At 37.4% G+C, this 15,442-nt stretch overlaps 2 protein-coding genes across 2 annotated transcripts in view; both read right to left on the bottom strand.

Moving 5' to 3' along the window:
* The window catches only part of Usp16-45 (ubiquitin specific protease 16/45), an 81,182-nt gene extending 77,129 nt beyond the window's left edge, over positions 1–4,053 (bottom strand). Inside the window, exon 1 of the mRNA XM_089086354.1 lies at positions 3,938–4,053. Within this exon, the coding sequence (XP_088942480.1) occupies positions 3,938–4,019 (82 nt within the window). The 5' untranslated portion in view covers positions 4,020–4,053. The remainder of the gene's footprint in view (positions 1–3,937) is intronic.
* A 915-nt stretch (positions 4,054–4,968) lies between these two features.
* LOC148956638 (protein CFDP2-like) lies at positions 4,969–10,411 on the bottom strand. The gene is made up of 3 exons (XM_089091544.1): positions 10,395–10,411; positions 6,818–7,148; positions 4,969–5,169 (listed from the first exon to the last, which is right to left on the bottom strand). The coding sequence occupies exons 1-3, from the start codon at positions 10,409–10,411 to the stop codon at positions 4,969–4,971; spliced, it is 549 nt and encodes a 182-aa protein (XP_088947670.1).
* Between the last annotated feature and the right edge of the window lie 5,031 nt (positions 10,412–15,442).

Here is a 15,442-nt window from a genome sequence, read left to right as displayed (position 1 = left end):
GCAAACATCAAGGTGGCAACTAGGTGGCAAACATCATTTGATGCCTTTTTTATGCTCTTTCATAATTCAGGAATTGCTTCTGGGGCTAGTTGCATCTTGAACCCTTAAAGAGGCCCCAAAGGTAATTCATTTTGTAACCACACAAAGAAGTTATCAACACTAGTTCAGTTATTGAAAAGTGGTTAAAAACATATCACTAGTTTAAAAATAAGTTGTTCAACAGTAATATATCCAAAAATACTTATTTATAGCAATTCAAACCTCATTTATTAGGCAACTCAAATATAAAAATGGGAACTTCCTGGGAGGGTTTAAAAAGGAAGGCTCTGAATAGATTGGGATGGAGGAGAGAGTGTAGCTGTGTTGGTCTCAGGTGGCTTGACTGTTTCAAGTTTTTTGAATGCCATCAACAAAAATAGCGCTGAGTTTTGTGATTCAAAACTTTGCCATTGACAATTCAGGGTATATTCCCATTCTGGGTATATCTTTGCACATTAGGAAGGGGGGGGTGGGCAAATTTGCAGTTGACCATATAATTTGGCTAGGATGAAAGTGAAAATATCATTTGATGCTTTATTTACGCTCTTTTATAATTCATATAAATACCTTCAGGGCCCCTTTAAGGGCTTAAGCTGCAATTAGTCCCAGACGCAATTCTTGAATTATAAAAGAGCATAAAAAAGCATCAAAAAACATTTTCACTACATCCTAGCTAAGTTATTGTGCCACTTAGGTATTTAGGCTACCAAATTATTTATGTGGAAAACAGTAAATGGGCCTATCAATGAAAATCTGAAGCATAAATAAGGCTAACAAACAAACATCTTTGTACTTCTTGATCTAGTCCTTTTCTTAAACCTTAAGGTTACTGGAGTCTACATTGGGACTCCATCCTCTGACTATTGGAAAAAATTACTTTATAAGCTTAGGCTATATAGAATGGTACTATCTAATTTCCTTATAATTAAAAACATTTTAGTCATCTAGTTGGAAAATTTGGCCCATCTGTTTAGGAGAAATCTATATTTGCTAACTAGTTGACAATAAATGTTGCCCCAGCAAAACTTAATTTTTCCAACTAGTTGACAAATAACTTCTCCCCAGCAACACTAAATTTGTCAACTAGTTGACAATAAATGTTGCCCCGGCAAAACTTTAATTTTCCAGCTAGTTGACTAATAACTTCTCCCCAGAAAAACTTAATTTTTCCAGCTAGTTGACTAATACCTTCTCCCCAGCAAAATTTAAGTTTGCCAACTAGCTGGAAACAAACATTGCCCCTGAAAACAGTTCATTTTCCAACTAGTTGACTAGTATTGCCCCAGAAAAGAATTGATTTTCCAACTAGCAACTTCTCCTCTCCCAGGAAGTTACAATTTCCTTTAAATCTTTCTTTATGACATCCTCTCAACCCAGACAAGGACAAACTGCTTTCCTTTTAGCCCTAGACAGCTGACAAAAAGGCAAATCTCTAGCAATTTGCCATCCTTCATCTGCAGAATGTGCCCTATCCATCTCAACCTTTCTTTCATTATAGCCCTAGAAAGCAGGGTTGAACTACATTTTTTGTACAGCCTACTGTTTGAAATATGGTCAGTCAGCCAGATAATCAGAACAATCTGTAGGCAATTTCTATGGAAAACATCTAGCAAATTGTCATCTACTTTTTAGAATTTTCTTTTAGGTTTTTATAAATTGATGGGATCATCAGGGAGGGAGGTTTGCTTTGTTCTCAGGATAACAACTAATATATTGAAAAAGAGCATGAAATAAGAACTTTGTTAGTCAACTTTTCCGACTAGTTGACTAGTAACTTCTCCCCAACAAAACTTTATTTTTTCAATAGGCTTTCACCCTAGCCTATTTATTATAGGATAGGCTACTTGAAACTGTGAGTGCACACATCTCTAAGAATAGAAGGGTAGATTAGTCAAATTTCCAAATAATGGTAAAATTTCAGTTTAGCAGGGACATCCACCACATGGCTAATATGGGAGTAAAGTTCATTTGAGATGCAAATGGTTGTTATATTTAGGTTGAGAATGCAATTCTGGGTATATATTTGCAAATTATTGGGGTGGAGATATTTACTTTACGAATATTGAGGTCCTATGAAGTTTAGTAAGTTCTTAGAAAAACTGTAAAAGCAAGGATAGAAGTGAAGATAAAGTCTGTCCCCCTGCTAAAGGTGTTAGCTAGGATTATTCTGCATATTATGCAGGAAGAATTGTTTTCTTAATATGTTTACCTATGTCAAACAGGACTCTTAGGCTTACAATACTGGTTGATTGGTTGGCTAATTCAAAATTTGTATATATATACACTGCCAAATTAGCCATCTGGTGGTATCCCAATTGTTTTCTGGGGCAATGTTTGTTTCCAGCTAGTTAGCAAAATCAAGTGTTGCTGGGGAGAAGTTATTAGTCAACTAGTTGGAAAATAAATTGTTTTCTGGGGCAAGGTTTGTTTCCAGCTAGTTGGCAAAATTAAGCATTGCTGGGGATAGGCTAAGTTATTAGTCAAGAAGTTGGAAAATGAATTGTTTTCTGGGACAATGTTTCTTTCCAGCTAGTTGGTAAAATTAAGTGTTTCTGGGTTTAAGTTATTAGTCAACTGGTTGGAAAATAGAAGTTTTGCTGGAGAAACATTTCTTGTCAACTAATTGGCAAATATAGATTTCTTCTACAGGGATGGGCAAAATTTTCCAACTAGATGACAAGAATAGGTAAATTTTTACCAAATCCTATTATTGAGTTTCAAATAAAGTGAATATACCATTTGATGCCTTTTTTATGCTGATTACATATATAAAAATTGTTTCTATTGGAAATGAATTTTAGCCCCCCCTCCCTCCCCCCCTATATGTCAATTCAGGATATATATTTGCAATAATGGGGGTGGGGGTTAGGTTAGGGGGGGGGGGCTGAAATTCATTTCCAATAGAAATGATTGTTACATTTTTAATCAGCATAAAAAAAGGCATTGTGTGGAGTTTCACTTTATTCCTAACTCAATAATATGATTTGGTAAAAATTTACCAAATATTTTTAATTATAAGGAGATTGGATAGTACCATTTTATATTATTATGCTTATAAACTAATTTTTTCCAAAAGTCAAAGAGTGGATATCTATCTACATTGGTTTCAAAGTTCACATTATATAATTTTTGAATTCTTCCCTTCAATCCCACCATAAGGCATTTTCAGCAGAGTGGGTTCCAACCCTGTTATTTGGCAGTAGAAGCTGCATTTTTAAAATGCTTGCTGCACTACATGCATCCAACCCATGTTATCTGAAAACATGGCTTAGCCTAGGTAAGTCAATAAACTAATAATTTAAAGTGTTTGATCTTTAATAATTTAGACAATAGGCTAATTATAGGCTATAGATACCAAATCATATTATTGAGTTAGGACTAAAGTGAATACACCATTCGATGCCTTTTTTAATGCTGATTACGAATATAATAAGCATTTCTATCGGAAATGAATTTTCGGTCAATATCTACAAAATCATATTTTTGAGTTAGGACAAAAGTGAATACACCATTTGATGCCTTTTTTTATGCTGATTATGAATATAATAAGCATTTCTATCGGAAATGAATTTCAGCCCCCCGCCCTATATATGCAAATTCAGGGTTAGGTTAGGTATAGCCTGTATAGGGGGGGGGGGGCTGAAATTCATTTCCGAAAGAAATTCTTATTATATTCGTAATCAGCATAAAATAAGGCATCAAATGGTGTATTCACTTTATTCCTTACTCAATAATATGATTTCGTAGATATTGACCCTCAATTCTTGTCTAGTAACAAGATGTAAGGGTTTTGAGTTTTATATAGGCTAGCCTAATTTTTCTAAACTGGATACTAGCTTTTTACCTTATTAGGCTAACATTTAAGATGTTTATTTAGCCTTTGCTCTGATTGACTTACTTTTATGAGAATCCTTAGATTCACTATCCGATGAACTCTGGTGTCCCGAGTGTGGTTTCTTTCTCGAATGCTTCTTCACCATTTTAGATTAGCTTAGGTAGTGATGACGAATTTTTCTTCTTCTTCTAATCACAGCCAGGGTTGCCAAAACTTTTAAGGACAAAAGTGTTCAAATCAGCCAAAAATGGACACTTTTAGTGTCCCTCTAGAAAACTAGCCAAATTACAGGGTTGCCACTATGAATTTTCAGAGCCTGTGAAAAAAGTGTCAAAAAATCTGTTAAATTCGTCCTTCTTTGTTCCGCTGCCTCGCGGTCTGTTACCTGCATGAGTTCTGCAAGTATTTCCATCTTTGTCATTAACGCTACCAATAAATTAAGTTTAGTACTAGTTCAATTTGAAGAGATGGCATAAAAAAAATCGTCATTAGAATGTCAACAGAGCGAAATTTTATATCGATTATCAATATCGCTACCTATCTTATTTGAAAAGTAAAGAACCAATCATAGAGATTCATTTTCACTTCGGCATTTTCATAAGCTATGCGAAAAAGATGCGAGTCGTTGATCTTCGGTAGCTATTAAGGATCTTAGGGTGCGACAAGGTCCGAACGGCTGTAGCAACGAAATGTTTATTTTTACCTACATGGTTTTAAAGTTCAACAAAATACGTCGATCTTCTTAACCACTCAGTCAACTGGCTGGTCAAGGGGTTAAAATCATTTAACAAGTCCTCTATCCTGTCGTTTTATGAACATTTAGAATTAGCCCGGAGAAAAAATGAAGTTTTCGAGAACTAAAAAAGTGAGAAGACAAGGCCGATTGAAATAAATTTGCTTGAGTTATACTCGGTAGAAACTGGCGACAAGCGTTAGACAAAAAATTACAGCTGAAAGTATAGAATATAAAACAGAAACATTCGCTAGCGGCTATAAATAAAATTGAGCCACAACACAGCTTTTCTGCGAAACTCCTTTCTTTCTATGACAGCAGTATAATAACAGCCTTGTGCTTATTTGTACTTGTTGCACGTTCAAGGCGTATCCAGACTCATCGTGGCGCCCAGCAGAGGACGACATGTTTGCTTCCATAGGTTTCGCTCGAGAGTGCCAGGCTCCATTATTTCAAGCCACTGGTGATCCCAGCGACGGCCGAATATTCGGAATCCTCCGTTTGGCTCCAGATCAGACTTAACTATTGCTACCCACGTCTTCTTAAAGCCTCCTTCCCTCTTCTTCCATACCGGTAGTGGTAGACATTTAAGACATATTTTGCTTATACGAGAGTTCCTTGACCGCCATGTCAGTTATCATAGCCTGGGTTTCTGCAACAGATTCAGCAATCATGTCCACATCGTCAGCATAGTCAAGATCTGTGACGGGGAAGGACGGGCTCACTGCAACCTCTTTATGCTTGTCCAGGACCCTGAGGATCCAATCGATGACGAAGTTGAACAAAGTTGGTGAAAGGACACAGCCTTGACGTACACCCTCCTCGATCAGGACCGGATATGAAAGATTGCTATCGACTCTTCCCCGGGCCTTTGTTCCAGCATAGTATACCTTGAGCAGATTGATGATCTTCTCAGGCACACCGTCCTCTCTCATTGATTCCCATATTGAATCACGATGGACCGAATCAAACGCGGTAATGAAGTCTATGAAGATTTGGATTGTTTCCTGCTGGTGTTTAAACCGGTGTTCAAGGATCTGTCACAGGCTAAAAATCTGGTCACAACAACCCATGCCCGGCCTGAATCCTGCTTGGTTGAGTCCCGTTCGTCTGTTTCTGGTGTCTCTGAATCTATTTAAAGGTATGACTGCGAACAGCTTGGCAGCAATGAGAATAGGGGATATACCTCGGTAGTTTTTGCAGTCCATTAGGTCTCCTTTTTCGAAGATAGGGACAATTATTGAGGTCTTCCAGTCATCTGGGATGTATTCATTGTCCCAGCCTTCTGTTATCACGCTATGAAATTTATCCATCACCACCTCAGGGAGAGCTTTCAGTAGCTCGGTAGGAATCCCAGCTATTCCTGGGCTTTTATGGTTTTTCAAAACTTGGATCGCCTTAATTACTTCATCCCTGGAGGGTGGGTCCATACATACAATTTTATAAGCCTGGTTGTGTGGGAGGCTCTGCGGTCCAGTAAGTGGTTGCTTTCGATTACTATTGTCTACTGGTCTCGATAGCTCTTGGAAGTGAGCTCGCCAGATAAGCTCCTCGCTGCTTGTGAGTATTTTACCATCCTTCACCTTAAGCGAGAGGATGGTAGTTTGCATCTTCTTCCCAGTGCATTCTCCAAGTATCTGATAGATTTTTCGTGTATCGTTCCGTTATGTGGCTCTTTTCATATCACTGGGGACATTAGACCAGTAGGCTTTTATGTCAGATCTTTTCGATTTGTGACATTTTTGTCGTATCACTTTGTATGTGGGGGATTTCTGGTTAGTCATTTATTTTTTCTTGGCAGAGTTTGAGTGTCTTTTCTGAGATCCATTTCTTGGTTTTACGCTTGACAAACCCAAGTATGTTTGAGGCAGCTTTATTGATGTGGTCCTTGAGTTTGCTTCATTTCTTCTCAATCTTTATCTCTTTATCTTGGGGCAGTTCGGGCACTGATCTGTCAGGGTTGCCTCCTTGGTGTCATCTTGAAAGACATCGAATCTGTTTGAGAGTTCAAGGACAAACACTCCTCGGTACTCATCTACTTTCAGCTTCAACACGTCTATTTTCTGGTTTGGCATAGTAGTCTTCCTTGAGCTAAGTCTGTACTTTAGCCTTGTCTTCAGCAAGAAGTGGTCAGATCCATTTTGTGATTCCGTGTTAGTACCTCTGCGCACTCTCGAGTCCAACACCATGGATTTCCATCATCGGGATACAAAGAGATAATCTATTTGGGCCTTTATTCTTCCATCACGAGATTCCCGTGTATACGTATGACACGACTTGTGCCTAAACCAGGTGTTAGCCACAGCGAGATTGTTCTGCATTGCGAACAGCAGGAGCCTGTTTCCATTTGTGCACCGCTCTCCAAGGCCGCACTTGCCGATCGCCTGTTCCAAGTTATTCAGCTTTCTGCCGATTCTGGCATTGAAGTCGCCTCCAATTAGGAGGATATCTTTCTGGGGAACCTTATCAATGACTGTCTGCAGGTCACTGAAAAACTGATCTTTTTGCTGTTCAGTGGCATCTGTTATTGGGGCGTAAACGCTAAGGATAGTCAGATTGTTCGTGCGACCTTTAATTCTTGCCCGTACGATTCTCTCAGACACAGGCTCATATTCGATGAGCCCAGTGATTGCTTTGGGGGACAACAGGATACCTACTCCTGCCCGGCCATATCCATCTAATGGTCCCGAGTTAAAAAATAGACCGCCTTCCCAGCCGAGAATTCAAGGGTCAAGATGTTATGTCCATTTAGTCTCGTGTCAGAAACACACAGATTATCAAAGTTATAAAAATAATATTCATCAGCTACAAAAGATTGTGTCAATAAACATTTAATCGAACACAGGTTCCAGCAGCCGATATTCAGGCCTTGTCTTCTTGATAGGAGGGTAGTTGTAATACTTTTCGATGAGAACAGCATTCTCGTCACATTGCTAATACCGGGGATGCCGTAGCCAAACTTTGCATCATCATATTTGTCAGCATCATTGAGCGTTTCTTGGGGATAAGGTACATCACAAGGTCCCCAGTCTTGTAATCACCCAAAGTGCGTTAGTCGTCACCTTGCTCGGCGTGGAGCTCAGTGATGTTTACACTCCTTCACCACTTTGAGGTGCGCTAGCAGACTTCGTATGCAGCCTTGGGACGGAGAGTCAAGCCTCATTGCCTGGATGCCAACCACCACCGTGGAAATTTCCAGGCTTAGCTACCCCTTCGCTCCCACTTAGAATCAGTAATAGGCTTCAGAAGGCTTATAATATCAGCCATATGCACACGGCTACACGCCACACGGATTTACGCGGAACGTGCCAGCAGGGAGTGGCCATTCACTTCTTCTTTCCAGCCTTCTCAGCGGCCTTGGTGACTTTGCCACCAGCAGTAGGTAGGTCCTTGAAGTTGATCGACTTGATGACAAACGTCAACCATAGGATAGAAGAAAAAGATGGATTCGATAGTTCTTTCATACCACATTAGTTAAGACTTTAGGTCCTATTCGGTTGATAAATGGTGCTTGCGCAGGGCAAAAAAACATCTAAGAAAAATCCCCAAGCTGTTACCAAAGCTTAAAAGTAAAGTACAAATTAAAAAAAAAGTAAAAAAAGAAGAAAATAAAGACATTTGATTTTTGATTTGGAAAAATGTTCAAAAAGCGTCCTTTATTTCCAAAAGCTGCCTTTTTTGATCCAATAGTGTCCCGGTGTCCTTCAGAGTGAAAAAGTGTCCAAAAGGCACTAAAAGTGTCCATTTGGCATCCCAGTTCACAGCAGGCGGGCTATTCAGTTGATACTATTTAGCCCTTTTCTTTTTGCTTCACTCTGTGGGCAACAGAGCTACTGGCTTCTTTGTCGAATATCGAATTTTTAGAAACTGAAGTGATTATTCTCTGCATGTTCTTCTACTAATCACTTGAGGGTTTTTTCGCGTCTAATTGTTTGCAAACAATATTAGCTAACAGGTATTTGTTTCCGCAGCGGAAACAGAATTGCTCACTAATAGTAACTAAAATTGCTAACTAAGAGAAATATTTCGCCTTCAATTCTCCGAAGTGTATTCGATCTGTTAAAGGTATTTGCTGTTGATGCTCAAAAAGCAAATAAGGAGCATTTAAAGTGGCTTTTCGAGAGAATTCTGTTTTTCGGTGAATAATTTTCTGCTTTCACTCGGCCGACTTCGCCTGAAAAAGCAATAATGAAGACTGGGCTTTATGGGGTTCCTTTGGTGTCAGTGAAGTTACTAAAGTTTTTCATAAAATTGTGCACCATAGAGTTTGTCCTGCTCGTATAAAAATTTCACCTTTTTCACTTTACAGCGATTATTCATAGCAAATAATCAATTGAATCAGTCAGACGTGGAGCTGAAAAAACCATCTTCTTAAGCATTTTTTTGCTTTTAATGAGTAAGGCTAAGATGAAAATATTTTTTTCAAGACCTTATTGTTTTACCAAACAAAATATTTTAACAAATACATACCATTATATATGTAGACACTTATTTATGTGTGGCTTGTTTGAGGTATTCCACAAGTTTTCTGTTATAGGCTGAACTTTGCGGACTTTTTTGAAAAAAAAACTAAATAAATTCCAACTTTTTTCCGACAGCAATACAGTCAACAAATTTATGAGAGGAAAACAGTTTATTAACTTTATTAACATTATGGGAGCCCCGCATATAATATGTTCAGCATTTCAGTATGACTAAATTAGCTAGGATTATCAATTTTCGAAAAAAAGGTGAATTCTAAATGACCAAAGCTGTAACCTTAAAGATTAATATGTGTTTTTGTTTAAAATTGTAAAAGGGGAACACTGGATTCCTCATAATAAAAATATTGTACTACATGTTGCTTTAAAAAACAGTGTTTTGGCAAAGTTATAATTTTTTGATGTCTAAAGCCGCTCTTCTTTTAAGTTTTCCTGGACAAACTAAAAAGCAAATTCACGTTTGCCAAAAAATACGAAAACAAAGAAAAAAAACAGAACCTTGATTATTTTCGGCGAGTGGAAAAGAAACAACGAAAATAAAAAGCATATATTACAGCAAGGACCTCCACCAAGCCGCAAGCTACGGTAAAAAACGAAAAAGCAAAACGTTAAATAATTAGTTTAAAAGTTAAATAGAAATCAAAAACTAAAGAAAACTTCCTTTGTTTTATATTTAACTTTTTTCCTTCCTTTTTTTTGAGCGGTTAGAACTTCTCAGTAAAAATCTGTCTTTGCAAAAATCAACATCCAGTCTAAGTTAAAATCAACATCCGGTAGATGACAAAATGAATAAACGAAATGGACCTAAATGTATTCACAAGGGCACTTGTCTATTATAGTGACACACTTAAATTCTTGATCTGAGGAAGACCGATTTCTTTGTCTGCATTCAGAGATACTTAGCTTAGTCTCAGTGAAATAAATTACTATGCAGGTATATTTTAATTGAATACTTAATATATATATATAGTTTCCTTTTCTATAGAAAAATCACTTTATTTAGATAAATATTTACAAACTTCCAGAAGCCTGGCCATCCAGGCTTGTCAGGCACTATTTCTTTTCAACTTAATATCCTCACATCATTTAAACAAAAAACAAACAAAAAAAAGACGAGACACCTCTTGCTCACTCAATTCCCCAAGGGGTACCATTAATATCCATTGCCAATCCTCATACTGTTTGGCACTACTTGAGGTAATAAAAAAAAACAAAAAAACACATTAATCAAAATCATAACAACCAACACAATGGCCCTTTAGCAACCTACGGATATTGAGTCTAAACCTCTGATCTAGAATCTCACCTGGTAGTCTTTCGCATGTTAACGGAAGCTCGTGTCTAAGCGAGAAGCCAGACCGAGTCGATGGTTTTCTTGGTCGTTGAATCATACCTGTGTTACAAGTACCATATTGATCACATTCAGAAACGTAACAAAAGATATTATGCAGGCAATCCCGTGCTGCATTGTTCGAAATATTGAACATTAACCGTGTTCTATAGAACTCAAATAAACCAGAAATCGGTAGCGTATGCAAACTCTTATACAGATCCCTTACCGAAAAACGAGAATCATTATTGGAAAGAATCCTGATAGCCCCATTCTGGAGAACATATAACTGCCTAGGATGTGCAATGAATTTGGACGACCACACTGAAGTAAAGTAAATAGGGGTGCACCAAAGACAAATAAATAAGATGCAGTATTCTAACAGGAAAGAAATGCTTTAATTTACGCATAATTCTAACATTACGGGCCACTTTAGAAGATACACACTGGATTTGTTTTACAAACGAGAGGGTCTCATCCAGAATAACTCCCAGGTATTTTACCGTACTTTTCCTAGATTTCTGGGACGGACCAGCGTTAAAAGTTGTTAACCATGATAGTAATTCTTAGATCTCCCATAACAAATCCAGTTAGATTTATTAAAATTGATAGCCAGTTTGTTCAGTGTCATCCATCGTTCAATATTATGCAGGTCACTTTCTAACAATCCGACTAATTCTTGCTCCGTACGAGCAATACTCGTGAGATTTGTGTCATCTGCAAACAATATAAAGGCCTTCTTTGGGCCTCTAAAATCTGAACTTAGGTAATTTGTTAGGGCAGACACAGCGTTGCATAAATCGTTAATACAAACAGCGTACATCAGTGGACCGAGTGGAGAGCCTTGAGGAACACCGCACCGGATTGGGTTACGGCTAGACGAGATACCTCCTGTTTCCATAAATAGTGACCTATCTGCTAGATAAGATTCAAATAACTTAATCACACTACCACGGACACCACAATTCCTAAGCTTACCTAACAAAATCTGGTGGTCAACGGTATCGAAAGCTTTCAGTATATCTAAAAATAATATAGCCACCTTCATATGACCATCTAATCCATCGTTTACCGTTGTCACCATAAAATGAAGAGCATGTTCTGTCGAATAAGCCTTACGGAATCTAAATTGATTACTAAAAAAATAATTATTCTTACATAAAAAAGACTTCAACCTACAAAATAATACAGCAACTTTTCCATTATTCGAGAAAGGACCGGCAAAAAGGAAATTTGCCGATAATTGAAATAATCTTGTTTATCACCACCTTTGTGAATAGGTTTTACCTTAGCTATTTTAAAACAAGATGGGAAAACAGCAACTCTGAAACAACTATTAACTAGCTCAATAGACTTTGGAAGTAATTCCGGCAACGCTTATTTAATAGCTTTAAGTGACAAGAAATCGGCTCCGGACGCCGATATTTTTATTTCTTTAGTTACGTTTTCAAACTTCAGAATCTGTAACTTTACTCAGCCAAAGGATTATTTCACTCTTTGGGGGGAGGTATATTTTGAAAGGTTCACCATCCGGTACATCTCGTTCAGTCATTCTTCTCGATCCACCACCAATATTCACAAAATGTTCCCCTATACTATTTCCCGAATTCCTTGGGTCATCGTGCTCAGGTAATACATGCCCTTTCTCGCTAATTATTGACTTAACAATTGCCCAGGTTTTTGCTCAATCACCTTCACTTTTCTTAAATGCAGCTTGATAATAATCCCGCTTTGATTTTCTTAGAAGCTTATTCAGACCACTATTATATTATCTATAAAACCCTTCATTAAATGTATTCAGGCTCAGGGTTTTCTCTTAATATAAATCGTGCCTTCTATTTACACACTTAGAAGGCTTTTCGTTATCCACGGCTTATTTGGTTCATCTTTTCTCGACTGTTTATACTTAGAACAACTTGAACAGAGCAGTGAAGTCAACTGACCATACCATTTGTACATTTGATGACTAGGATCTTCATATTTATTAAGGCGACTAATCCTGTGACGCTAGTTTACATTTAAACTTCCTAATCGAAACAGAATCTAATTAAATCCCATTTCTTTTCTCTTTTTTTTTATTTTGGGAACTCGATACTTCTAAAGTCACCATAACAGCGCAATGGTCAGACACATCATTACCTTCGGATCACTAAATCCAATATTTATGAAAATGTTGTTGATTTGTGCCGCATTACTTTCACTAATTCTTGTAGGGATATCAACACTTGGATATAAATCGAAGCTAAACACGAGATAAAATAAATTTTGACTAGATTTATCATTGGCTGGCTTCAAATTTACGTTAAAGTCTCCCTTTACCAAACACGGGTACTTTGAAACTGGGACTTTTTCAAGCTGACACTCCATCAGTTCCAAAAAACGAGAATCGGATGCAGACGGTGGCTTGTACACCCATACAATAAAAAAATAGTTTCACCCTGAACTATCTCACATACCATACTCTCCAAAACCATTTCTTCATATACTGAATTATCTTCTCTCACCTTTAAATTAAGACCTCACATATGCCACCAGACCCCCATGCTGGCAAGTTTTCTTATTTTTCTTCAATAAATTATATTCGTTTTTATCTAACAAAGAATCGTTATGGTAACGCAGCCAAGATTCATTTAAACCTACAACCTGAATATCGCTCTCCTGGTACAAGTCAGATAAATACGCATATGAGCTACTTAGACCTCGACAATTAAAATGCATAACCGTAAAATCCGCTGCATGCACCGAACCACAAATAATATTACTCGAAAAAGCATACTTAGCATCAGGAGAACTTCAACGTAATATTCCCTCATCACCATCCCTAAGCAGCGTATTCAAACATTAAAAAAATCTTACTCCATTACCTTCAAGTAGTGCCAATCTTTCACTAGACGTATTAACCATGAATAATAGTCGACACAAAAAGACCCGTCGATATTTCAACTACCTTCTCATCTGAGCAATTATTATACAGAACACTTATCAAAACTAAATAATAAATAATAAAAAAGAAACAAAACATGTCCATCATGGCGACTTTCATCTGTCGCAATTATTACCGAAATGCTGACGTTAAAGCGTAAGACCTATGCTATCACAATTTTCCTTTAAATAATTTCTTAAACTTTTTTTACTCAATAGTAGCAATAACCTAGATTTAAAATACAGAAAAAGACAAAAAACAGTCATATTCACCAAACTTTAATCACAAACTCAAAATATTTTTTTCCTTTTTTTCTCTTCCTTCCTTCCCCTTCTTCCATTCAAAAGTTGCTAAGTCCCTTCTATTTGTATCATGAAATTTTGCGGGATTTCACCAAGAAGGTACTTTTCGACAGCACCATTTCGACCATGAACAAACAAGCAGGGGGGTAATGACTTTCCTATCCAGGTAAGGACTAACACAAAGTAAGTAACTTTTTCCTTTGTACACGTACTGATATAGGCCCAATGTCAGTGAGAAAGATACTTGTATTACCACCTTACCATGCAACTTTTCAGAATTTTTCAACAATCCGATTTTGACTTCCTTGGAGCTTAGCTCAACTTTGACAAACTTCTTTTCTGTTTGAAGTTCTGTGACTTTAAACAGGAAATCCTCACACACGCCTAGTCCTTCATTTACCACAGCTTTAAATAAGCCCTGTGCTTCAGACTCACTTTTAATATTCACATTTCACATGAGCAGATTTTTCTCCGTTTCCTTACTTTCAACAAAACTTTACCATTATGTGGACACCTATAAAAAGTCAAGTTTGGTTAATGCTTATGAAATAAAACAAAATAGGATGAATATATAATAGTTTATAAAAAAAATGGGATATATATTTGTACATTAGGGGGTGGGGGTGGGGGTAAAGCATTGCATTTATTAAAACCGTAACCTAACCTGACCTAGGTACCTTTTTCTCCCCCTAAACCCCAAAAAACAACAGTTTAAACATTGTAAATTCAAAGAGAAACCACGCTCTTCGATCAATTTAGATAAAAATTACCCGCTTTACGAGTCTCCATCACAGCATTCATTCGACTGTCTATAGCGGAGGTGTCCACATAATGGGAAAGTATCCTTTCGACTCTTACAAGCGTACATGTAACTGTATCCAACTGTGCCTTTAAAGTTATACTTTGATCTGTTTGAACCGCAACATGCTTTTAAGATTCTCTGTTTCCGACTCCACAATCTGGACTTTTGGCTTTAGCCCGCCCATTTTTCTTCTTGCATCATTTACTTGATATTCTAAGCTGTTCAGTTTTTCCTCAATACGGTTAATATTTGTCGTGAGCTCACTTAATTTCTGTGTATTAATTTGTAAAGTTGATAAAACAACATTAATACTGTCCGAAAGCGTCTCTAGGGTCACCGCGGTAACCGCTGCATCAGTTGATGACTGGCTTAAGATAAAATAATATATTTATTTCAGAAAATGACTATCCCAAGCCCCTAATGACCGAATTCACATTTCGGAGTCATAAAAAAATCCTAAAAATAGCACAGCAACTAAAAATCTGGCTAAACAATGCCAAAAACAACAATATCCGAAAGGCAAAGCCATTCATTAGTAAAAAAAAAGAGTCAAAGGGAAGAAAGTTAAAAAGGTAAAAACTAAAACAACCCCCTCCCCCACCCCCCCCCCCAAAAAAAAACAGATAAAAATAGTGTTAAAAATGTTTAAAAGAGAACATATAAGTAAGGAGGAGGGAACAAAAGAACCAAACGGACACAAACTTGGGTATCACCAGTACCAAAAAAAAACAACAAAAAACTAGTTGTTTATTTGATCAGTAATGAAGGGGATAAAGGTTTTTTCATACCTGGAGATTAAGCAACGGATGGGGGACAAGATAGGGCCGGGTTCAGAAACAGTACGCGGCAGGCGGTGTCTGGATGGGGAATGTCTTTTGGGGAAAATGTTTTCCGCGCGAGGGTTTATTATTGCATTTTTTGCAAACCGGAGGCACAGCGTTCCTCTCCTGTGCTCAAGAGTTTCCAGCTTGGCCTTTTTCATATGGAGTGAATATGG

Source organism: Artemia sp. Qi Xiang Cuo, chromosome 1 (genome assembly GCF_049724085.1).
Source record: "Artemia sp. Qi Xiang Cuo chromosome 1, ASM4972408v1, whole genome shotgun sequence".
NCBI lineage: Eukaryota > Metazoa > Arthropoda > Branchiopoda > Anostraca > Artemiidae > Artemia > Artemia sp. Qi Xiang Cuo.
This window is presented reverse-complemented; position numbering and strand designations above follow the sequence as displayed.